At 40.0% G+C, this 25,311-nt stretch overlaps 1 protein-coding gene across 2 annotated transcripts; it reads left to right on the top strand.

Annotated features, from left to right (window-relative positions):
- Positions 1-199: 199 nt before the first annotated feature.
- ube4b (ubiquitination factor E4B, UFD2 homolog (S. cerevisiae)) lies at positions 200-25,311 on the top strand. Of its 2 annotated transcripts, XM_047370935.1 has the most exons (29): positions 200-542; positions 3,082-3,298; positions 4,135-4,270; positions 4,530-4,617; positions 4,806-4,950; positions 5,115-5,340; positions 5,552-6,031; positions 6,833-6,940; positions 7,780-7,921; positions 8,106-8,206; positions 8,337-8,451; positions 10,281-10,364; positions 12,820-12,876; positions 13,218-13,334; positions 13,804-13,902; positions 13,991-14,104; positions 14,219-14,417; positions 16,738-16,876; positions 16,949-17,048; positions 17,271-17,398; positions 17,504-17,602; positions 17,734-17,969; positions 19,511-19,637; positions 19,772-19,916; positions 20,100-20,234; positions 20,400-20,591; positions 22,215-22,389; positions 24,724-24,870; positions 25,034-25,311. In XM_047370935.1, the coding sequence occupies exons 1-29, from the start codon at positions 519-521 to the stop codon at positions 25,096-25,098; spliced, it is 4,140 nt and encodes a 1,379-aa protein (XP_047226891.1). In that variant the 5' UTR covers positions 200-518; the 3' UTR covers positions 25,099-25,311. The 2 variants fall into 2 exon arrangements, with proteins under 2 accessions (XP_047226891.1, XP_047226900.1); XM_047370944.1 differs by lacking the exons at positions 5,552-6,031; positions 6,833-6,940 and having other exon boundaries at positions 201-542.

Genomic DNA, 25,311 nt, shown 5'->3' with positions numbered 1-25,311 from the left:
TGCAGGACTTGTATATGTCATTCCCAATACTAAATTGGCCGCAAAAGGAGGCCCTATATGGAGTAGGCCCTACACCATACTAATAAATTATTGTGGTCTAAAACCAGGTGTTTCAGTTTCATTGTCCAACCCCTGTATGTTCAGTTCGCCTCCGCACAAAGAATTTTTTTCTACGCAGTGACGCAACATTCCTCCTGAGCTCTCTGGGTCACGTGACGTGGAGAAGAGCCAAAATGGCCGCTGTTGTATTTTGACGTATATAATAGCTAGCTAGTTTTCTTTTTGTTTGGTTCTCGGTAGAAAAACTACCAAACGAGAGACGCTGTGGAAGATCCGCATCTCACCATCTACCATATATCGGTCTCCTAGTTTTTATCTTGGGGACAATCAAGACTGACACCTATTCGTTGAACGAGTTAAACTATGCATATTCAGTCCTAATCAAGGCTAGCTAGCTGGCTCTGGCTGGCACTCCGAAGCAACTGAAAGTGAAATAGCTAACTGATTTAGCTGCCAGGATGGAGGAGTTGAGCGCAGACGAGGTAAGGTGACAATAGACGAAATCACTTAATAGTTGTGGAGCGAAGCTTCATTAAACTGGTGTTGCAGTTTTCAATGCTACCATTTCCTCCCCAAAGCTTCTAGGGTGTCTTAGAACGAGCCTGGTTGCTACAAAAGGTAGCAGAGATGTTAGCTTAACGTCAAAGCAAGAAATCACTCTTTGACACAATTCTACAGTTCTCTTAGCAACAGGACAATAACGTCTGAGTTGGTCAGCGCGACTCCTAAATGTCTTAATAAAATAAATTCATATTTTAAATATTACGTAGAAGAAGTCAGACGAGGGTCTTGTAATTGCCTGTGCCGTGTCATTTAGCAGCTGGAGCACAGTGCTAACTCGTTAACGTTAGCTCACAATCTGTGCTAAACGTTGTTTTTAGATGAACACAACGAGAAACTGATTTATACAGTTAGTCGTTTTTACCTGCAACATTTATACTTTTTTGTGTTTACGTTTACATTATTATAAGTCTTGTTACGGTATAAATCTCTTAATGTTGCTAACGTTGGCTTGCTAACAATGTCTGCGAAACGACTCAGCAGAAACATAAAAACAGTGGACCACCATAATAGTTAACGGTGCTGTTCCCTTAAGACCTTCCTTAAATACGACAAACACGCTGCTTTTTCTGACCTTAGTTTATTATTCACTAAATTTACTAGCTGTCACCCTCTTAGTCCTAAGTTTTGACTGTGTTTAAAATGTTTGTCACTTAATGTTTTGTGTTGTGGTTTGCATTTTTAAACGTTTAAGGCGTGAGGGTCTTACAGGATTTTATTCATTGTAAATACGGTAAAATATAGTGAAATAGCATCAGAATAAAAATTGAGATATGATTGTTTCATTCCAGTCTATCTCAACCAGCTTAAGTTTACATAATGGACATCAGGTAAAAACTCCAGGTTTCCTATGTAGTCTTGTAAAACTTTGATTTAATAATTTCTAAAGTTCAAACAAGTATGGATAAAAGAGAATTGCCCATTGAAGAAATTGTTGAAATATTCCGTTCTTTTGGGAAGGATTTTATAACTTCTATTAGGGTTAACATCAGATCAGTGCTAAGGAAAATACAAACTACACATTGTCAGTTGTAAATCCTCCTTAGGAACTGGTGCACATTCAGTGCAAATAGTTCAGCATAACAAACTGAAAAAATGTTCTTTAGAGACCAATTAAATAGGAGTTTTATAAGGAGTGAAGTTTATTAAAACAGTTTTTATTGGAAATTCATTTTAATGCAACAAAAGACTTATTTTTCCTTACATATTTTGTCAAGTTTAAGCACTTTGCTAAATGCTTAAGTAGAAAGCAGCTGGACCTCCTCTCTTGTTCTTCTCAGTCTGTTACTTCCAGCCCATGTTCAGAACTGATGAAGCCTTTTGGAGATTTGATTTTTGATTTTGATTTTTGATTAAGAAACAAGAAAAGTCCAGTTGTCTTCTACCTAAACACTTCTGGATGACTGTGAATCTACACGAGTGAAACTCCACTTTGCTTAACCAATCCCTTACAGTACTCCCTGCCAAAAGGAGACTAAAACTTAATTACTACCATTACTTAAAGGCCAAATGGCAAACACATTTCTCAATGGTTCCAGAACCTTGGGCATTTTGTCTATCTTATTACACCCTTTACAAACGCCTGATAAAACGAAACTCTTTGTCTCTTCAACGTCATACAGACATGTCATAGAATATCATATATCAGCATCAATACTGTATAATCTAAACAAGCATATATAACCTTTGTTGTGCTAAGTATCATATCAGCTTCAGGAAATGCATCAACAAATTAAGTTTCAAATATTCAATTAGTGTTTGATTTGACTAAGTAAAACCAAACTCCCTCATATCTGATGTTTTGGGAATGAAACAACTTAGTTTGTTAATGTCTTTACCACAACAATGCCCTTCTAATAAATATATCTGCTGCATTAAACAACAAGCATCACCAAATGCATATCAGTAGAAAGCCTGAATGCTGGGTACTGATATTATTAACATTTATTGCAGCCCAAGCAGTTCTTTGGAAAATTGATGTTGCACACAGTAAAGTTATGATGTCTCGTGCTGCCCTAGTTGCCACTAATCCATCCGTGAACCGATACCCACAATGCTACTGGCTATTAGCTCTAACATTCTGCAGTCTCTCCCTTTTTTTTTTTTTAGAAACATAACAAAAGCTGCATAGAAAGACTGACCTTTATTGTTTATGAATATTATTTGACCATTTAATTGTTTTAACTCTAAGAGGCCTTAAAATATATGTGGTAAAAGAAAAGTCACAATCAATTATCTGGATGGTTATCGAATTTAATACCTCCATTTAGTTTGTCTTTTATTTCCTATACTATCAAAGGTCAGTCTGACTGACTGACTGAATATCAAAGGTATTAAAGTCAATAAAAATGATAATCAATGACTGCTTGAAAATACTTGAGCTGTCTGGATATTTGTTTATATCTGCTTGACTTTGACTGAATATATAAATTTGCTTTTTTTTTTTTTTTTTTTTTTAAGATACGCAGAAGACGCCTGGCACGGCTGGCAGGAGGACAGACATCACAACCCAGCACCCCCCTCAGTACCCCCCTCACATCCCCACAGAGAGAGACTCCACCTGGACCCCTCCCTGGCCCCTCAGGTGTCTCCCCCCAACCTGTACCAGCTGCCTCTCAATCATTAGGTCTCAATGTTCACAGTGGTACACCTGCCACATCCCCTATGGGCACCTCTGGTAAGTAATCAAAGTCTACTGGTTATGGATGCATCCATATATTATATTCAGATTACTTGACCTGCCAGTAATGCTTTAGGTTAAACATTAAAAATCAAATTTTTTTTTATCATTAAACAGTTACCCGTATCAACCTATTTGATGAGCCTGTATTCATCTTTAATTAGTCTAGGGATGTTTTCTGTAAGTCACACAGGATAAAAAAAACTTGAGTAAAACTCTGTAAGAAATCTTAATGATTTCAGCCTTTATAATTAAGAGGGATGACATTGGTGTGCTTTCTGCTATCTAAACCTATTTAAAGGGGCCAATAATGCATCTTAATATAGATGTTTCTTTTTACTTTTCTACTTGGCTTTTAGGTAAGCTACTGTGGAATGGGGCCTAAATGTTTTCATAAATACTGTCAATGTAAATCCAGCCTCCCAGCAACCATCACATTTCTTTAGTGTAATCCTGGCCTGTCACAGCATTACACACACAGCAAATCTTAACAGCAAAGTACCAAGTTTGGCTGTCAGTTGTGGTTTCAGGGTTGGTTAACTCTAGCAGTTACCTTGATTGTCAGTTCCTACACTTGCACTTTAAGTCTTTTCTTCCCTGACTGTTCAAGGCATAAAGATGCTGTCTGTCACTGTTTTCTTCATATGTGCTGTGACATTAAAATTAAAACGTGATGACCAAAAAATTTTCAAAATATCAGTCAGGCTATTGAAAAACTGATGCTCCTTTTGGATCGTTTTTGGTCTAAACTTATGGATTGAATGAGGATTTTAAAATTTAAATATGCCAGATGTATGATTGATTTTGGGCTTTACTGTATTGTGTTCCTGCAGGGGTGGCGTATGGTAGTCAGAGCAGCGAAGGTGTAAGCTCCCTCTCCAGCTCCCCCTCCAACAGCCTCGAGACACAGTCTCAGAGTTTGTCTCGATCGCAGAGCATGGACATTGACCCTGCCTCCTGTGAAAAGAGGTAAGCTCCTTCTTTTTATTGCCTGGCATTACAGTATTCCCGTAAGACACTGTTCGTTAATGGTGTGAAATGTGGCTGTAAAAATGTTTTATTTCTTATCTCTCAGAACAAAGACAGTGGTTAACTTTTTAACAGAGATCCATAGTTGTTCGTTGGAAAAGAAATGAGACCATTAGAATAAACTAATTACCCCCAAATGTCTGTATAACACACACAGGTCTGCTGAGTTTTAAAACACTTGGCCTTTTCTTTTGTTCAGCATGTCCCAGGTGGATGTGGACTCAGGGATTGAGAACATGGAGGTGGAGGACAGTGATCGCAGGGAGAAGAGAAACTCAACTGAAAAGGTAAACGGCCGCCTTGATCTAAAAGTGGGTTTCACATGACAATATTTAGGCCTTCAAGTAAACACAATTGTTTCCTTTCTGAAATGGCTCGTCTTTGTTTCACTTTCTTTCACGCCGATTACTTGAAGCATATCTGTGACCCGATCAACCGTAGCAGTTATAAGAAAAGCACTTTCTGTGTGTTTAAGGAAACCTCTGCAAACTCCGATGTGTCTGAAGATCAGGCTCTGCTCCTGATTTGTAAGATCCTCCGCGTATCGTGGAAGGAGCAGGACAGAGACGTCATCTTTCTCCCTTCACTAGCTGCAGATTTTCACCAAAACCCTAAAGACGGTATTTTCCTTTGCTGCATCTTTTTGCTGTGTGTCACCATTACAACTGTAGTTACTTTGCAGTTAATCAAATATGGTTAATTTGGAATATTTAGTATAAACTTTACAGTTAGCATAAAACTGCCTATAAAAAAACGACTTGTTACAATTCTGTGAATCTCGCAGTGTGTTCCGACTTCAAAGACCTCATCAGCCAGATTCTGATGGAGGTCTTAATGATGTCCTCCCAGTCAAATATCCACAACCCTTTCGCCAGCTTGACCGCCACCTCTCAGCCCATTGCTACAGCGAAATCCCCCGATCACCGCCTGACGCTGGTGCAGCCTTCTAGCCAAGGTGGCAGCCCAATGGGCCCCAGTGCTGGGTCATTTGGAGCCAGCTCACTGTCCAGGTAATTACTCAGACTCGGGGGGGGTTTTGCGTGTGAAATGTGTACATTTCCGAAACACAATTAGGCTGTGTGATGGTTTTAATCTTAACTTTCCTTTATCATTTTTGCCATCAATTTTCTTTGTGGGTTTTCTTGTCTGTTTTTTGTCCTGGCTTCATTGTCAACAGAGCGTTTTTACCAATCATGATATTGTTATCAATGCTATCCACAGTTTATATGGATGCAGTAGTCCTCATCCATTGGCTTTGAATGCAGCAGAGAGGACTTGCCCGTCTCTCTCTACCCCCACTACACCCACTGTACCTTCTACAACCTCCATGCCACAGTTTGTAGTTCCTCCCAGCCCGCCTGCTGCTGCCAGTACTAGGCAGTGCCTCAACCCTTCATCTACACCCATGCCTATCTCTCAGCGATATCGGCCCTACTCTGTCACCACTCCCTGGGCAGCTTCTTCCCCACTGAGCCCGGTTCACAGAGGATATAGTTTCCCCAGTCTTTCCCCTAGTCCCACTGGGCTTTCTGTTCCTCCAAACACCCCACTTCCAGCAACACCTTTAAGTCCCCAGTCTCTTATTTTGAGCTCGCCTAGTTCTGGCAACCACCCCCCCTCCTCAACCCTTCCCATGGTGCCTTCTTCTCCCAGACTGAGTGCTCGACAGGCTGCCTTTGCTGCCAGGATCCCATCATCTAGGTATCTCATCTGTCAAATGTATGTGTGTTTGGAGTGAGCTAGTCAATAATAAAAAAAAAAACTAAACCTATTTGTGACCTAATTAATATTAGGTCTTTTCTTCACAGTCTCCTTTGTTACTTTCCAACCAGACCAATCTCTAATTGTTTTAGAAAAGATTCACTCTGCTAGTCTATAGTGAACATCTTAGGGTTTTACTGTTCACAAATGGCAAAAGACACAGAAATAGTCAATAAAGGTACTGTGTCCAGCAGCAAATACATTATATTGTTATTATATTTAGCCTTTACACATACATTAACTTTTATGAAATCCTATTTTTAATACCAGGGCTTTAATGATGTTGGATGTAATGATTTTTAAGAAAAAAGCTGCTCGAGTGGCTCCCTTGTGGTGGACATAAAATTATGCTCGGGGTTTAGTGTAGTGAGGGACCCTGATACTGATCATTTTTAAATGCATTGATCCCTAAGCTCACACTTAAGGTAGGATCCCAAAAAGTTTCTTTAAGTGTCTAAAAATCCTAAGTAAGGTCTGGCTTATGTCACGGTGACTAGTGGATCATGTCCTTGCTTCGGGTGTGACCTGAAAACTTCTCTTATTGTGTTAAAGCTGCACATAAACGAGCTTAAATATTTAAAATTATCATAGATATTGATCCACAGGGAGAGTGTGTAAAGCTGCAGTTTTCTTGGTGCTACTTTCTTCTGTATCTTTCTTTCTTTCCCGTTACTTTTTACCTTTCTAGATTAGTTTTTTTTGTCTCTTTCTCTCACCTCTTCCTTTTTCTTGTCCTGGTAGCCCCCTGTCGTTCCTGTTTTTTGCCCTTTCTGACATGTCTCAAGACAGCAGTGATGAAGAGTCAGAGGGGGAGGAAGAGGATTTTGCACAGGTTCAGTTTGGGTCCAGGTACACCAATGCTTGGTGTGTGTTGTTGCGTTTGTGCACGCTTGCACATTGATGTGCCTCCAACAGGCTTACCACTAGTGTTGTAGAAATAAACCAGTCACAAAAGAAGAAACTGATGGTCGTCCAGCTGTTAGATGATTGGGTGTAAAGTTCATTAACTGTTTTTATGCATGCAGCAGGTAAGTATAAAATAGCATCTCTGGGGGATTAAGTGGAAAACCTGTTTTGTTACATTTTTGAGAATGTCTGAGAAATTAGTCTGTGCATACATTTCAGGAAAATATCCTGAAGTCTATTGTGCTGCATAAATTTTTGGTGTCTATGACTAATGGATCCCAATAGTTATTTCGGGACCCTAACAAAGCAGAGTTTTATGGTGTTTTTAAACATTGTATTTGAGAGCAGTAGTTATATTTCTGCATTGCATGCTAACAACCAAATTTAGTTTAATACCTACTAGGTTTGGACTTTGAAGGCACTTGTACTGTGTTGCAGTTGACCACTAACAGCAGTTTGAGCTCTTCACTACATTGTTTGGGTAAATGCATAAAGGTGGGTTTTGCCTTCAAGGATTTGCTGCAAACACTCTCTTAATTACTTGAACATTTCTAAATAAATTATTTTCCCCCATCAAGATATCTCTGCTGATACATGCAATGCTGTTTGATATGCTTGTTTTCTTGCAGGGTCCTCCAGCTTAACTGCTCAAACATGATTATGTGTGATGTGATGGAACCCCCCCCCCCCCCCACACACACACACACACACTAACATACTAACACATCTGGGTTTTCTTCTGCAATCCAATCGTCTTCTCTGTTTTATGTGTCTGCTTGTAGTCTGGGTGCCTGTGGAGGGGGGATGCCATGCGATTCAGCCAGCGACCGTTTTACCATTGAAGCATGCAAAGAGACAGAGATGCTGAACTACCTCATTGAGCGTTTTGACAGCGTTGGCATGGAGGAAAGGAAAGCTCCCAAGGTAGGTGATTGCCTGCAAGAGAAGATTCCTTTTATTTTCTCTATCTCAAGATAATTAATGAAACTAATTTTTGAGCTCAAATCATTGTCAATTTGCTTAATCTGAGTCTGTGAAATCTGTTCTCAGCCCCGTTTAAAACCAGAAAAGATTTTATCTTCTACTTTCCTTGTTTTCTTTTACCCAGATGTGCAGCCAACCAAATGTCAGCCAGCTTCTCAGTAACATTCGCTCTCAGTGTATCTCTCATGTTGCCCTTGTCCTGCAGGGGTCCCTGACCCAGCCTCGGTGAGAAAACCCATCCACTTTATTTCCCGTCATTTTATGTTTATTTTGTCTCCATAGCAACTACTCTTTCACCTTGCTCGCAGACATTGTTAATTTTCTTTTAATTATTTTGTCTTCTAACTGCATGTAGGAGCCCACTCCAACAGTCTCTGCTGGTACCTTACATGCTGTGTCGGAACCTTCCGTATGGCTTCATTCAGGAGCTGGTGCGCATCACCCATCAGGAAGAGGAAGTGTTCAGACAGGTGGGGAGCACGTCCTTCCATATTTGAAGACCATTATAACTCAGACACTTAGGCAGAATCATTAGTTATTATTTCACAGTGGAACTTCTGTATACCTTCATTCGTTCCAATACGCAGTTTGCATCTTGAAATTTTGCTTTGAAGCTGCATTTCTCCCTGAAAATAAGGGAAATTTAAATAATTAATTCCAAGCCACCCACACTCCACCAACACATGCACAGCACTCAAAGTCAGTCATATATTATACCATTGCTAGAAGCATTGAATGGTGGAATTATCATGATACATATTTCATAACGTATAAAACAAACAACTTTCATTATCACTGAAGGGAAGACATCATGGTGCACCTGTGCTTTCCATGCAGTAGCATTTTGCACTAGGCCCAAAACCCAACACAACGGCAAATTTTGGTGTCGCTGGCTTTCCGTACTAACTGCTCAGAAGCGCTGGCAGAAATTGTGTCACCATCTCCAGGTTTGCAAAAAATGAAAGAATGACTTAATTAACACTAGGTTCAAAATGTAAGAAAAAGTCTGATTACATTGTAAATTATGTTGCGTGCGACAACTTTGTTTGTATGGTGCTTGTATGCTCACAGAAGCATTCCACATTTTTTGTTGGTTGACTCTGGAAGCGAGCACCGCTGCTTTGCACACCACACCCAGAAGGAGCAAGGAAAACGACACAGCAATACGAGCGCACATGTACTAACTACACCTCGAGCGTACTGCATACTTGCACAACAAAGCCTGGATCGCACGTGTTGTTGACATCCTATGCTTTTGTATTTGGAGGAAAATCCGTAATTGAAGAAGTTGTGTGACCTTTGTATTTGGCATATATGCATTCAGACGCGCTTGTATTTGGAGGTTCTGCTGTGTTTCTGAAAAACACCGAGATTTAGTTTTGTGACTGGAGTTCCTTTTTTTCTCTTTTTACTGTCTCCCAGATACTAACCAGCTAAACAAGACATCAGGATCAGAACAGATCATATATAATCCATCACAGTTAAATATAAAGTTGGGAGTGACTTTTAATTAGTATTTAAATTGTGACAGCATTAAAATCTAAAATCAACTCTTCTGTTGGTGTCTGTATTGACCCTTCTCCCAGAGTTTGAATGCTGTGTTTGCTGCTGCATAACTTTACCTAAAGGGGCCCTATTTCACCTTCTAAGTTTTATAAATATTTTTAAAGCAGCAACACTCCTGTTGTAGTAAGTGAGACCTGCTCAGCATCTGGAAATGTATTTCAGCTCAACAACCTGGTTCTGGACCCCATAGTGGAAAAGCTGGCAGTATAAAATAGAAGGTTCTTGGACATGAAGTCAAATTCATTCTAGTTTGCGTAGTCGAAACACAGCTAGAGTGATCTCTGAAACACATTGCAGACTAAAGTCTTACAGATAAAGCATCTACCAGAATTACATTGTCTCTACGTCATTAATTAACCAGTAAGAAAACAGATATCACCATTTATCAGTTGGACATCTGTGTCCGACTAAATGGAGGCAAATAGGCCAGGTTGTAAATTAGTGTGACACCATATATTGACTCATAATGAGACAGAAAAATGAGGAGTTAATCACGATTGATCTTGCTATTGTAATATTTAGCAGTAATATACACAGTTACATGTTTTCCTGATATACAACCTTACTGCACAACTTGAGCAGAAGTTATGATGGTTAACAAACTCAACATACTGAGAAAAAAGTCCTCTCATATGTATACAATATTTTGTTTTATATTTCAGTGGACAATGAGTAATGAGACCATAAAGTTGTAATAATAATGAGCACCAACGTTTCCAAACATGTCTTCCAGATCTTCATTCCCATTCTCCACGGGCTCGCACTGGCAGTGAAAGAATGTTCCTTTGACAGTGACAACTTTAAATTTCCCCTCACGGTAAGAACACAGAACCCCGCAGAAATGGAAGAGAGAAAAATCCTAATTCAAAGACTTAGAAAGAGGGAAGAAGCCAGAGAAAAGCCTGATTCAATTCAATTCAAATTCAATTCAAAAATACTTTATTAATCCCAAAGGGAAATTAAATGTTGTTATAACTCATATTATGAAGGTTTCCTCAAAGAGCCGTTGTAGATGCTGATGACTGTGGGCAGGAAGGATCTCCTGTAGCGCTCCGTCTTACAGCAGATCTGAAGAAGCCTCTGACTGAAGACACTCTGTTGTTGTAGGACAGTCTCATGAAGAGGATGCTCAGGGTTCTCCATAATGTTCTTCATTTTATGAAGAATCTGTCTTTCCACAATGATCTCCAGAGGTTCCAGAGGAGTCCCCAGAACAGAGCCAGCCTTTTTTATCAGCTTGTTGAGCTTTTTTAAGTCCCTGTCTCTGATGCTGCTTCCCCAGCAGATGATGGTAGAAGAGATCACACTTTCCACAACAGACTTATAGAAGATATGCAGCATCTTGCTGCAAACACCAAAGGACCTAAGCTTCCTCAAGAAGTACAGTCTGCTCTGTCCCTTCTTGTAGATGGCTTCACAGTTGCATCTCCACTAGTCTGTTGTCCAGGTGAACACCGAGGTATTTATACTCCTCCACCACCTCCACTTCTTCTCCCATGATAGAAATAGTTTTTGACTTATTCCTGTTTCTCTTAAAATCTACAATCATCTCCTTTGTTTTAGTCACGTTCAAAATGAGATGATTGTTTCCACACCATGCCACAAAGCGGTCCACCACCTTCCTGTACTCAGCTTCTTGTCCATCTCTGATCCACCCCACGACTGCAGAAACATCCGAGTATTTCTGCAGATCACAGGAGTCTGTCTTGTATTGGAAGTCTGAGGTGTACAGAGTGAAGAGGAATGGTGAGAGTACAGTCCCCTGTGGTGCTCCTGTGCTGCTGACTACCTGGTTAGACTCACAACCCTTCAGTCTCACAAACTGTGGTCTGTTTGTCAGGTAGTCTTTGATCCAGGAGATTGTTGAGGCCTCCACCTGAGTCTTCTGGAGTTTCTAACAAAGAAAATCAGGTTTGATTGCATTAAATGCACTGGAGAAATCAAAGAACATGATCCTCACAGTGCTGCTGGCTTCGTCCACATGACGGTTGATTTGTTGAAGCAGGTGTATGATGGCATCTTCAACTCCAACTCCACAGCGATAAGCAAACTGAAGGGGGTCCTGATGGTTTACTGTTTGCTTACTCAGGTGGGCCAACAGGAGTCTCTCTAGGACCTTCATGATGTGAGATGTCAGGGCAACAGGTCTATAGTCATTGAGGACTGATGGGTGAGTTTTCTTTGGTACCGGAACAAGACTGGAGGTCTTCCACAACACCGGAACCTTCTTCTGGGCCAGGCTAAGGTTGAAGAGGTGCTGCAGAATCCCACAGAGCTGCTCTGCACAGGCCTTCAGGACTCTAGGGCTGACATGATCTGGACCTGCAGCCTTATTCTGATTCAGTCTCTCCAGTTGCATCTTCACCTGACTTCTTGAGACACACAGGTGGAAGGGGGAAGCAAAGGAAGCATCAGCATCTTCTGATATGGTTGAAGGCAAACATGTAGAAGCAGAAGGGTCTAGGGCTGAGGTGGAAGATAAAACATTTGAGGTGTTACTGGACAGCTGTGGGTCCTGTGGGTCAAAGGAGGGTGGAATGTCTGTTTGGCTGTGAGCAGGAGAGGAGGATGTGAAGCTTGTTTCTGAACTAAACCTTTTGAATAATGTGTTCAGTTCATTGGCTCTGTCCAGACCTCCATCGGTCTGATCATCCATCTGCTTGAAGCCTGTGATCTTCTTCATCCCTGTCCACACATCTCTGATATTGTTTTACTGGAGCTTGCTCTCCAGCTTCCTCTTGTACACCTCCTTGCTGTCTCTTATCTTGACTTTAAGTTGCTTCTGTAAACTCCTCAATAATTCCCTGTCTTCCTCTCTGAAGGCTCTTTTTTTCTTGTTAAGCAGGTCCTTCAGGTCACTGGTGATCCATGGTTTGTTATTGGGGAAGCATCTCACGGTTCTGGTGGGGATGATGTTATCCACACAGAAGTTTATATAGTCGGTTACACACTCAGTCATGATGTCCTCTCCAAGTGGCTGGCACAGTGCATCCCAGTCTGTAGCCTCAAAGGAACCTTGCAGAGCTTTTTCAGCTTCCTGTGACCATTTTCTCACAGTCTTCCTTATTACAGGTTGCCTCTGAACAAGGGGCTTATATTTCGAGCAGAGAAAAACAAGATTGTGATCTGATTTGCCTAGAGGAGGTCTTGCTGTAGAGATGTACGAGTCCTTGATATTTGCATAGAACAAATCCAACGCTTTGTTTTCTCTGGTAGAGCAGCTGACAAACTGTTGAAATATATATATAAATTTTTTTATTTTTTTTTTACAGGCATTAGCTGAGCTGTGTGAAATGAAGTTTGGAAAGACGCACCCTGTGTGCAACCTGGTGAGTTTATGGATGGATTTCCAGAGCGGTTCATTGTTTTTTTTTTTCCTTTTGCATTTAATTTAAGAACTCAAATGTTTTGGCATTGCCATGAAATGTGTACAATTTATTTTAAACTCTTTCTGGTACTTTTGACACTGTTTTTAATCTGACTGAAGTCATTAAGATTCTTGGTTTTTATTTTTTTTTTGTAATTAAAAAACACAGAATGCACAATTAAATACTCTATAAGAAAATTATAACTTTTTATAGGGTATTTAATTTTGCGTTTTGGGTTAGAAAATAAACCCCAAGTTTTTCTTTAGTGTAATGTGTTTATCTGTCACTCCTCTTCTGTTTAGGTGACATCACTTCCTCTGTGGTGTCTCAAACCTCTGAGCCCTGGTTGTGGCAGAGAAATTCAGAGATTGTCCTACCTTGGAGCGTTCTTTAGCCTTTCAGTATTTGCAGAGGATGATGTAAGTTGTACCTTGAACTTATAAACCTTCACCACAATATATCGTAAGTGTCATTAGCGTTGTATCACTGTGCCCATTCTCTGTGTTGTGAACAACTGCTTGGACTGCAAGAAATGCTTTCTAATTATTTAGGCACCATTCTCTGAGGCACTGATGCTTGTAATGTATTTGGTGATATATGGTAATATATTTGTTGTTTAATGCAGAATAAGATGTTTTGGAGGGTAAAGAGGTGGTAAGGTGGTCAATTCATTAAGAAACTACAACTGTGTTTGCTATGAGGAAAGCAGAAAGCATCTTTTTAATTGTTTTTTTTTTTTTTAATCATGTTATATTTTTATCTCAACATTTATCCCAAATAGTGTATTTTCCTAATATCATGCTGCCCTAGGCAAAATCACTATATATTTAAAATAGTTATTTCTTAAAACAAGTGTGACTAATAAAAATAGCCTATTTTCTCATTTAGACCAAAGTAGGGGACAAGTATTTCTCTGGCCCAGCCATCACCATAGAGAACACCAGAGTTGTCAGCCAGTCATTGCAGCACTATCTGGAGTTGGCAAGGGTGAGTCTTGACATGTTTTTGTTTAATTTATTGTTTTTATTTATACTGAACATGAGCTCTTATTATAATTATGTCTTTTCTTTATCAGGGTGACCTTTTTAAGGTTCTCCATAATATTCTGCTGAATGGAGAAACGCGCGAGTTAGCTCTTAATTACATGGCAGCTCTAGTCAACTACAATGTGAAGAAAGCGCAGATGCAGGTATGAAGACAAGTCATTTATTCATGCAACATAAGCCTTCACATATTCATGATCCTTAGGTTGCTGATATGTGTGAAAAGGGAAAAAACAACTTTTTTTTCTTCTTTCTCTCAGACTGATGACAAGCTGGTGTCAACAGACGGCTTAATGCTGAACTTCCTATGGGTGCTGCAGCAGCTGAGCATGAAGATAAAACTAGAGACGGTGGACCCCTACTACATCTTCCATCCACGGTGTCGCCTTGTCGTCAGCCTGGAAGAGACTCGTCTGAAAGCCACCATGGAGGAGCTCAAAAGCTGGATGAATGAACTGCGTAAGTAAAGATTAAGGAAAATAATTGGATAGCGGATTGTGAAACCCACAAAGCAAATAAAATAAATAAAACTTTTTTTGTGAAAAATCACACTTAATATTTATACCGGGGGCGTACACATATTGGAAACCTTACAGATCCGTAAATGGTTTAACATATTTTATTGGTCAAAAATGCCTCAAACCCTTGATGTCCTTGCATGGTCTTACGACATTACATATGGTAATATACAGTATCAGGGTTGGAGAGGGTTTGAAAGATGGAAAAAGCAGCATCTGTTGAGGCTTTTCTTATACATAAAGATTTTTAAATGAGTCATGTGTGCAGGATGTCGTCACCTTCTTGGTGGTGTTCATTTGCAGTCAGTACTACATCAGGAACCCCTACCTTATAGCCAAGTTGGTGGAGGTGCTGTTTGTCACCAACACTGCTTTCCAGGCGCGAATGCAAAGATTAAAATGAAGCTATGGTAAAGATATTGTACGGTAAAGATAAATATATGGTTTCTAAATATTAATGTAAACTAACAACAAAACATTATAAACCAGCCATATTCATGACAACATTCTACGTCATTCAGAGGTCTCTGATCAGATAGTGCAGTCTCCCGCGTCTGCCCCGTTTCACAAAGAGAGCTGCGTTGCGTTTTCAAAATAAAAGCATGTAAGGTTAAGTTTTCAAAATCAAGTATTTTTCTCCTCCGCGGTATAATCTGGGAGGGGATAAATGCGCCTGTGTCCAGTATTGAGGGGGACACGTCCCCCCCTGGTTCGTACACCTACAGCCACTCATTGATTGCAAATAAATGCATCCTGTTTTAAAATTCATAGAAGGTCCAGTTTCCTGCTGTCGGGGCCCATCAGCCTTCTTAGATCAGGGTTTTAAACTAAAAATGACCAGTTTTAATAAATAAAATAAAGGTTTGAAGGTTCTGTATTTAATGTAAGATGGTTAATTCTGGTTTTGACAAGTATAAAAGTAATACATTATGAAATAGGGCTGATCTAAATTGGTCTAGATGAATTAAAGCTGCAAGCAACATCGGGCGCTGCTCAGCCTGTGAAGTGAACGCTGGAGCCTGGCACCGCCGCCTCCACACCGTCGATGAACCTGCCGCTCATTCTGCTCGTCGCCACTAAGCGGCACCGTGAACAACCTTTCATATGATCCTCGGTCATGCTGAGTTGTGCTCTGGCGAGAAGCATTCCAAATTTGTCTGAGGTTTGTTGGTGGGCGGGGCTAAGTTATGTCATTAATTGACTGCACCAACATGTTCAGCATTGATCCACAATGATGCATGCCAAATCTGGTGTGTATCCGAAGATGTATGAGGGAGATGGAGCATTTAAGTGTCTTAGGGGGCACTATTGATCTAAATTTCAATCTAATCCAATAGAGCTGTTTGGGGGTTGACAAAGATCAACCATATACAGTCTGGAGTAAATCAGACCATTCTTGTGTAATTTAGAACCAAACGTAAGAGCACGGTGTGACTTCAGACTTCGCAACGCTGCCTCGGCCACACCCTCCAGCCAAACCGCTGAGTACTAAGGACCAACTTAGAGCATCAAGTTATCTGCCACTGGTGACTGTTTTGTGTTGATTGGGTGAAGGGGATGAAATATGGACCACACTAAGTGAAACTTCCTGTTCTCAGGGGGTGGGGCTTCGATGATGTCAGCATTTGATTTTCAGGCTTGGCCACGTCCACATGCTTTCATGTAGCAAAAAGCTTTTGATAACCTTTGATCCCCAATGCCTTGAGAGTATATTGTGGGATTTTGAAGTCTTCAAGTTAAAAGCTATTGGAGAAGTTCACTCAGATTCGACGTGTGTAAACGAGACAAAATGGCAGTTTGATCCAAAATGGGTGACTTCCTGTAGGGTTTGCACAATGGGTCAAGAGGTTTTTTTGTCCTGAGAAGTTACATATGTGTAACATATGCAAATACATATGTGTGAGCTTCGGACAGAGCATTCCTTTAGGCTAGTTGTTTTAGTGCTTCTAGTGTTCAGCCATTTTTATTGCGACTTTGGCAAAACCCCCAAAATACGTAATTTTACACCAGGACTGATGCGTGTGCAAATTTTGCTGACGTTGAATATGTTAAAGACTTGAAAAAGGCAATTCATTTGACGGATGAATAATAACAAACATAGCGATTACAATAGGCCTTCGCAGCGCTTAGCTGCTCGGGCCTAATTAATTCAGAAAATTTGTTGGAATCCTGCATGTTAGGGATTTTAAACACATATCTTGCGCACAGAATAATGTGTAATGTTCAATATTTCATCTTGTCTCATGTATGAACATCATCAGATGAGGATCCCTCAAAGTTCTCGGAGCCCAAGTTCCCTACCGAGTGTTTCTTCTTGACACTTCACACCCACCATTTGTCCATCCTGCCGTGCTGTCGGCGCTACATCCGCAGATTGCGCGCCATCCGTGAACTCAACAGGTAGACGTGCACGACAAACAGTTATAGCTTATTCATTTTGTGAGTAATTGATAACTTTATTTCACATTTTAGGACTGTAGAGGAGCTAAAAAACAGTGAGGGCCAATGGAAAGATTCTCCCCTGGCTAGTCGGCACAGAGAAATGCTGAAACGATGTAAAACCCAGCTCAAGGTCAGTTCTGGTGAATGCTCTTATTGTCTGTTTTCTACTTATTGATCCACTTCTGGGGACCCCCTTAAAGCTACATGCGCTGGTATTTTCTAACATCACAATTGGGTGCATTTGGATATTAAAGTACTTGTTCCCTGTGCTGAAAAGCTGAAACATGAATGGTTATGCAAGGCAACATATTTCTTGAGGCGTGATGCTTATTGTGTGTGACTGTCCTGTCAGAAACTGGTGCGAGCCAAAGCATGCGCTGACGTGGGCCTTCTGGACGAGAACCTGCTGCGCAGATGTCTGCAGTTTTACAGCACAGTCATTAAGCTCATACTTCGCATGGTGGACCCCGCATATCCAAAGTAAGTCGGCATGCCACTGACCGACTATGCTGCTGTTTGTCATGATACTGAGGCAAAAGGAACCAAGTTTTTTAAAACTTTACTAAATATTTCTCTTTTTTCCAGCATTACCCTTCCTTTGAACCCCGAGATTCCCAGAAGCTTTGCTGCTCTGCCAGAGTTTTACGTTGAAGATGTGGCAGAGTTTCTGCTTTTTGTTGTGCAGTAAGTTCTCTGCTTGTTTATATGTCATCATGTCTCAACAAAGATCACTGATTTAATGTATAATGTATAATTTGTATAGTACATAATACTTTAGAGCGTTCTCCTTTTTAATACTTCTTTATTTCTTGCAGGTACTCGCCCCAGGTTTTATATGAACCGTGTGTGCAGGATGTCGTCACCTTCTTGGTGGTGTTCATTTGCAGTCAGCACTACATCAGAAACCCCTACCTTATAGCCAAGTTGGTGGAGGTGCTGTTTGTCACCAACCCTGCTGTCCAGCCTCGAACGCAGAGATTCTCTGAAATGATGGAGAACCACCCGTTGTCTATCAAACACCTGGTCCCTGCTCTCATGAAGTTTTACACTGGTGAGTTTTATCCACTCTACATTGAAATTGTCCACTTTTGACTGATGAATGTCCCGTTTGTGTGCTGTACCATCTAGGAGTGCTATAATTACTGGGGTGATGAATATCAGCCATGCAATATCTGTATCTGCCTGCAGTGATGGTAGCATAGGAAGTTAGATTAATATGAAGATAGACTGACCTGTATCTACCGGCATCAGGTGATTTCTGTTTAATAGCTATAATATTAGTAGACATAAGAACAGCTTTCAACATATTTCAACCATCCTTCCTGTGGTGAATAGCCATTATAATTTTATATTTGCAAAATAGGTGACATTACACCACTATGTGAAAGAGCCATCAAGGTTTTAGTATGATTTTTACAACCAAGATAATATGATCACCTGGCTGACATTTAAAACTGCCTTTAGCACCTAATTTTAACAATTGGTGCATCTAGCACTACTTAACCAGCAGTCTCTTGCCTTTAACACTGAAGTCCCTTTTAGATCATACACTGCCTGGCCAAAAAAAAATGTTGTCACCAAAAAAAAAAAGTTACACACTAATATTTCGTTGGACCACCTTTAGCTTTGATTACGGCACGCATTCGCTGTGGCATTGTTTCAAAAAGCTTCTCCAATGTCACAAGATTTATTTCCGCCCAGTGCTGCATTCATTTTTCACCAAGATCTTGCATTGATGATGGTAGAGTCTGACCGCTGTGCAAAGCCTTCTTGAATTCACATATTCTCAATGGGGTTAAGGTCTGGACTCTGTGGTGGTCAATCCATGTGAGAGAATGATGTCTCATGCTCCCTGAACCACTCTTTCACAATTCGAGACCGATGAATCCTGGCATTGTCATCTTTGAATACGCCCGTGCCATCAGTGAAGAAAAAAATCCATTGATGGAATAACCTGGTCATTCAGTATATTCAGGTAGTCAGCTGACCTCATTCTTTGAACACATACTGTTGCTGAACCCAGACCTGACCAACTGCAGCAACCCCAGATCATAGCACTGCACCCACAGGCTTGTACGGTAGGCACAAGGCATGATGGGTGCATCACTTCACCTGCCTCTCTTCTTACCCTGATGCACCCATCACTCTGGAACAGGGTAAATCTGGACTTATCAGACCATATGACCTACTTCCATTGCTCCAGAGTACAATCTTTATGCTCCCTAGCAAATTGAAGCCTTTTTTTCCAGTTAGCCTCACTGATTAGTGGTTTTCTTGAGGCTACACAGCTGTTCAGTCCCAATCCCTTGAGTTCTCGTCGCATTGCGTGTGTGGAAATGCTCTTACTTTCACTATTAAACATAGCCCGGAGTTCTAGTGTTACAAAGTTCAAGTTTATCTCTCCTGTTTGAACTTTCCTATAAAACATAATTACTTCCTGGTTTGTGAACATAAATGTTAAAATCAGAGTTACAATATTTATTCAGTGGAATCGTCTATAATGCCGACTATCCTTTAAAAACAGGTGTCAAATGAAGAGGGAAAGTTGTTTTTCTTTAATTTTTCACTAAATTACTGTATTTTTTTCTTTAGATGTTGAGCACACTGGTGCTACCAGCGAGTTCTATGATAAGTTCACTATACGGTACCATATCAGTACCATCTTCAAGAGTCTCTGGCAGAACATTGCCCACCATGGCACCTTCATGGAGGAGTTCAAGTGAGTTAAAAGTTGACAAAAATTAACTAATTAATAATTTAAAGAAAAAGAACTAATTTGATGCTTAATTTTGTGACATTTTTGGGGGTTTCCCACCTGATTTGATCTTGTATTTTGTGTCTCTTGTCCTCTAGCTCTGGCAAGCAGTTTGTGCGCTACATCAACATGCTAATTAATGACACCACCTTCTTGTTAGATGAGAGCCTTGAGTCCCTGAAACGTATCCATGAAGTTCAGGAAGAGATGAAGAATAAGGAGCAGTGGGAGCAGCTGCCCAGAGTCTGTTGCCCTTCTTTGTTGTTTTTTGTCATTATTATTTTATTTTATCAAGAATTGCATGGTGTGTTGCAGTAACAATGGGCATTTTCTAACATGGTTATTATGAACTCCAAAACATGGCAGAAAATGTGAATGGAATGGTAAGGCGTAGTTTATTTGATCAGTTCTCCTTCAAACTTTCAGGAGCAGCAGCAGAGCCGCCAGTCCCAGCTGACTCAGGATGAGCGAGTGTCTCGCTCCTATCTGGCACTGGCTACAGAAACGGTTGAAATGTTCCACATCTTAACCAAGCAGGTTCAGAAGCCTTTCCTCAGGCCTGTGAGTGTTACTTTTACTGCACCGTCTACAGGATGCACCCTGTGTATTAACTGAAATTATTTCCATAATAAGGAACTAATTGTTCATGTAAAGCCAACATTCCAAGCCTGATTTGGTCATTTAAGACCAGACAATTTTTCTGAGCTGTTCCCTTTCTTCACGCAGGAGCTCGGACCTCGTTTAGCTGCTATGCTGAACTTTAACCTTCAGCAGCTCTGTGGGCCCAAGTGTCGGGACCTGAAGGTGGAGAACCCAGAGAAATATGGCTTTGAGCCCAAAAAGCTGTTAGATCAACTGACTGATATCTACCTTCAACTAGACTGTGCCCGCTTTGCTAAAGCAATTGCAGATGACCAGGTTGGCACCGACTGCTTTACCTTTCATCAAAGATTTAGATTCAAAGACTAAACTTGAACTTTTACTATTGAAAACTTTAGGTTTGTACAGCTTTATTGTCCAAATGCCTTGATAGTGGATCTAGCAAATATGTGCCTTTACCTGTAACTGTAAGGTCTAATTCCACATTATTTTGCATTTATCAGTTTAAGTTATGTCTTTCATAAAACCTAAAGAATTAAACCTCTGAGACATTTATTTTTATTTATTTTCAGTGGCTAAGAGGACAAAACAAAAGATTTGAGTCTTTTGTGTTGAAATATTTATTTTGAAAACCATTTTAAATTACGCTCAACTAGGCATAAAATGATTCCTTGCCAGACTTATACATGTGTAATGATACTTGGAACAAATTCTTTTCTAAGTTTAAATGTTTTTTCTGGCCATTGGTGAAAGCAGCTGAGCTGGATAACACGCTATAATCTTCTACTGAAGCAGATAATCACAATGTTCAGTGTGCAAAAACACAATGTTGATAGTATTACATTCTCCAGAAAAGAACATTTCAGATGAAAAACTGGTTCTTGTCCCGGACTACAATCTAAAGCCCAACAGAACACTGCTGCTTTTCCACTGACTTGTTTTAGCCGGCGCTTCTTGGCTCCACTCAGTTTCGCTCTACTCTGTACGGTACCAGTCTGTGTCACAGACCCACTGAAACCCCTGGGATAATTACCACAGCCCAGCCAGAACCTATGAAATATAAGGCTCAGTGGTTCTGATGTGAGGGTGGTGTGGCAGGAGAAGCAGAGAGGTCTGGATGTTGAAGCTTCAAAGTTTGCCTGAAGAAGTTACAATTTTGGGCTTTATGAGGAAGTTTTTGTCTCAGCCATGGCAATAATGAGAACAAGGACGTTAAAGCGCAAAACCTTTGACCGCGGTGAAGTTAGTTTTAGGTTGGATATTAGATATTCATGCTCCGGATTCAGGGGAGGCTTCCTACCATTTGATCCGATGAAGGCAGTTTGATTACGGACAGCTGCTCTCTGCCTGCTCCCTCCTGCAGACACTGGTTCGCTTAAGGACTGTCAATTAATTTCTGAACCAAACACGCTGTTTCATGGTGGTATTTTGTGTGTTTTGGGGTGAATGTGTGTCTGAACACCTGATTTTATGTGTGATCAGCTGGTTAAGGATGTTATTCTTTTAGCCTTCAGGCATGCTTATGACTTGTAAATAGTAAAATTATATTTTGGTTTGACTCCCTCCGGCCATTGTGGTCCCTGATAATGTTGTAGTCGCTCATGAGTTTGATTAACTTTAATTCACTACCTCAACGAAAACATTCTCATTTTTCCTCCTCCAAAGGCCAATCAGTGAACAGCAGTCTGTTAAGTCACAAGTAGTCCCGACTCAGCCCTGGTCGTGCCTGCTAAGGAGCAGGGACCAAAAAAAGTAGGTAACTGTATGGAAAAAAACACTAATGGAAACGCTCACAAAGCAAGCCGTTTGGAGACAAGTAGGGCCAAATTGAGCCAGTGGAAAAGGGGGATGAAAAAAGCAGTGGTTATGCAATAGCTTTTCCACTTTTCCTGATCTCATTAATGGACCCTGGTGGATGTTTTTTGTTTTTTCCCTTTGCAGCGATCATACAGCCGTGAACTTTTTGAGGATGTGATTTCCAAGATGCGAAAGGCTGGTATTAAGTCCTCTATTGCCATTGAGAAATTCAAGCTGCTATCTGAGAAGGTGGAAGAAATAGTTGCTAAGAACTCCCAGTCAGAGATGGACTACAGCGATGCACCCGATGAGTTCAAAGGTTTGTTTCTCCATCAACATGGCTAATATTTTGGGTTTTAGTAACAAAACACAAGTAGCACATTCTCAGTCTTCTGCAACAGCTCAAGGTAACATCCCAGTTAGCACATTCTCTACAACCTTTTCCTAGCAACAAGAAATAAAGCTTTTTCTTTATAGACATCCAGTCTGTTTTGACAGATAATTTAACATGTAGAATCTATAACTTAAGTTATAAACCCTACTTTTTAACTGACTCTATGCTAAGGTGCACAAATGAAGTTTTTAAAAGAATTTGCTTAGGCTTTTTAAATTATCTTAAGGTTATAAACCAAACCGTTGCACAATCTGTAAAAAAAAAACAAACCAAAAAAACAGACTGAGAATTAATCTGAAGGATGAGTTCTTGATCTTTCCAGGTAGACATAGATAATAAAAGTAAATGTAACAAGGACATTTTTGTGTATTAAGATCTAGTTGCAGTCAACTCTAATATTAAACAACACATCAACTCACTTATATCTACTTTTTACTGATTAAGTAAAAATAAAAAAGAGAAAAAAAATCCTACACCAACTCCCCTACAACAGATCAAATAGAGGTTTTATGAGAAGGAATCAAATGTTCAAAATATTACCAAAGCTGATTTAAAAATCAATATATTTATAAATAGTTTGTTGGTCTCTCATGAACCTAGAAAATGTTTAAGGCATCATTTTGCTTGTAATCTCTATTAAAAAACAAAATAAATATGACCTAGATTTGTAACGATCTGGACCTGTCTGCTTTCAGCACCAGAGCCACTACCTTATAACTGAGGGGAATGCCTTACGTGGTCTGAAATCAAGCTATTGTTTAACTCTTTAACCGACTTGGATTATTGCCTTATGCAGGTGGTTCCTACACTCCTGTTGCTTGGCTTAGCTGATGGGGAAATCTCTGTATAAAAAGCAGTTTTTGGGTTAAGGGTCACTATGAGACTGGAATGGACAGGTCATTTTGATGTCTTCGTGGATGCCCACTTTCAATTTGGAAATGAGTTAGATGCCAAGGGTGAACACTGTTAAAGGAAGTTAAAAAGTGACAATGAGAACACATCCCAGGTGTTTGGGGAGGGTGGGAAGTAGAACAACCTTACAGTTATGTAAACATAGTTTCTGCGGAGGAGTCGTCATAAGGGAGGGATCAGCGAATAATAAAAGGCCCTGGGGTGATGTGAGAGATGTGTCTTGCCAGATAATATTTATGCTACACTTATTGTTTAGACTTGAGGAGACCAAAAACAACATCAGTCTATCATTGTAGTCATGATACCGTCTCATGACTGGGACTGTTTTCTCATCACCATTTTATGCATGTAATAATTTCCTTAATTATAAGACAATATTCACTTTCAAGGTTAGACACACTTAATAATCAGAATTTAATTTTAGATTAGTTTAAAGCGTTCTGAATTTATTATTTAGCAAAATAAGATGATTGATAAGAACTTTTTTAGATACTTATGGGGATTCAGACAAACCTTTTTGAAAACCAACTAATGAGGTCATATAGTCAATATGGGTGGGAAAGGTCAAATTTGAGTTGTTTGTATGCAATGCATTTGTAATGTGTAAACGGGGAGTGAAAACTCTGGAATCCTAATCCATATTCAGTGCATTACTGAACCTTTGCCCTCAGGGACAACAGCCGCTTCAGTGTGACCCCCAGGTCACTCTCTGATAGAGAGGGTCTTCATTGAGTTTCAAACATTTGCACATCATACAGATCATATAGACAGCTTAGAGCAAAGCTATCCTGTAACCACAAAGGGAATGTGGTCTGCATACCACCTTTGATTCCCAGATATGCCAGCCAGCCCACCACAGTGGATGGGAGTGTGCCATCCAGGAGGCAGGGGTATCAGCTGTCTGTGTGGTTACAATATCACACGCCAGGTTTTATTTTTGTAACCCACCAAACCCACATTAACAACTCTGTGACATTTCAATATAGAGGGGACATTTTATTTAAACCTACCAATACATTTTTATTGGATATTTGGTTGGTTTGTTTTTCTATGTGAACTAATATTCCTCTCATATACAAAATGCACATTTTTCAGCTATTAAGAAAAATATGTATGTGTAAAGAAATTTTTTTTATTTAGTTTTTCTTGATGTTATGCATCATTGTTATGCAATTTGAACTGTTGAAGTAATTTAATTGGTATGTAGTTACATAGATTTAAATAAGGTACAATTTTATCTTACATTCCATAATTAAAACATACAAATTTGTGTTGCAAATAGATATTCATTACTACGTTTCTGCTAAAGTTTCTCCCTAATTTTATTTTAAACCTATATTACCTTAGACCCTCTGATGGACACACTGATGACTGACCCTGTGATGCTGCCCTCGGGGAATATTATGGACAGATCCATCATCTTGCGCCACCTGCTGAACTCTCCCACTGACCCCTTCAACCGGCAGCCCCTCACAGAGAGCATGCTGGAGTCAGGTAACATCATTATGGTGGCTCTTTATCAAGCATGCATGAACGATGAGAACTTCTCTTCAAAACTGAAAGCAGTTGTTTTTGTCTATTTGAGGCAAATCATTTTAAATGTATTTTCTGCTGAGTTGGTGTTTCTTTGCTCCTACATTTGTTCTTTTTCCTGCAGTGCCTGACCTGAAGGAGAGAATCCATGCCTGGATGAGAGAGAAACAGGGCACTCGGCCTCTCTAAGAAACGCGTCGTCGGTGTCCGGCTCGGATTACTGATTTGAAGGGATCTTTTCAAAATCATCTGAATTAAATGTCACTACTACCAATGAGAACATTTTGAATGGAGGAAAAACGAAAAGGATACCTGATTGGATTTTTATTTGCATTTACCCCTTTTGTCTCAAACCATTATCATGGTTCTAAAAACAAAACATAATAAAATTAAAACTTTTAA

Source organism: Girardinichthys multiradiatus, chromosome 1 (assembly GCF_021462225.1).
Source record: "Girardinichthys multiradiatus isolate DD_20200921_A chromosome 1, DD_fGirMul_XY1, whole genome shotgun sequence".
NCBI classification, from domain to species: domain Eukaryota; kingdom Metazoa; phylum Chordata; class Actinopteri; order Cyprinodontiformes; family Goodeidae; genus Girardinichthys; species Girardinichthys multiradiatus.
This window is presented reverse-complemented; position numbering and strand designations above follow the sequence as displayed.

Coding starts and splice junctions, on each gene's coding strand:
- ube4b (XM_047370935.1), top strand. CDS start 519: ATGGAGGAGTTGAGCGCAGACGAG. Junction 16,877..16,948: donor GCCATCCGTGAACTCAACAG/GTAGACGTGCAC, acceptor TTCACATTTTAG/GACTGTAGAGGAGCTAAAAA. Junction 24,871..25,033: donor AGAGAGCATGCTGGAGTCAG/GTAACATCATTA, acceptor TTTTTCCTGCAG/TGCCTGACCTGAAGGAGAGA.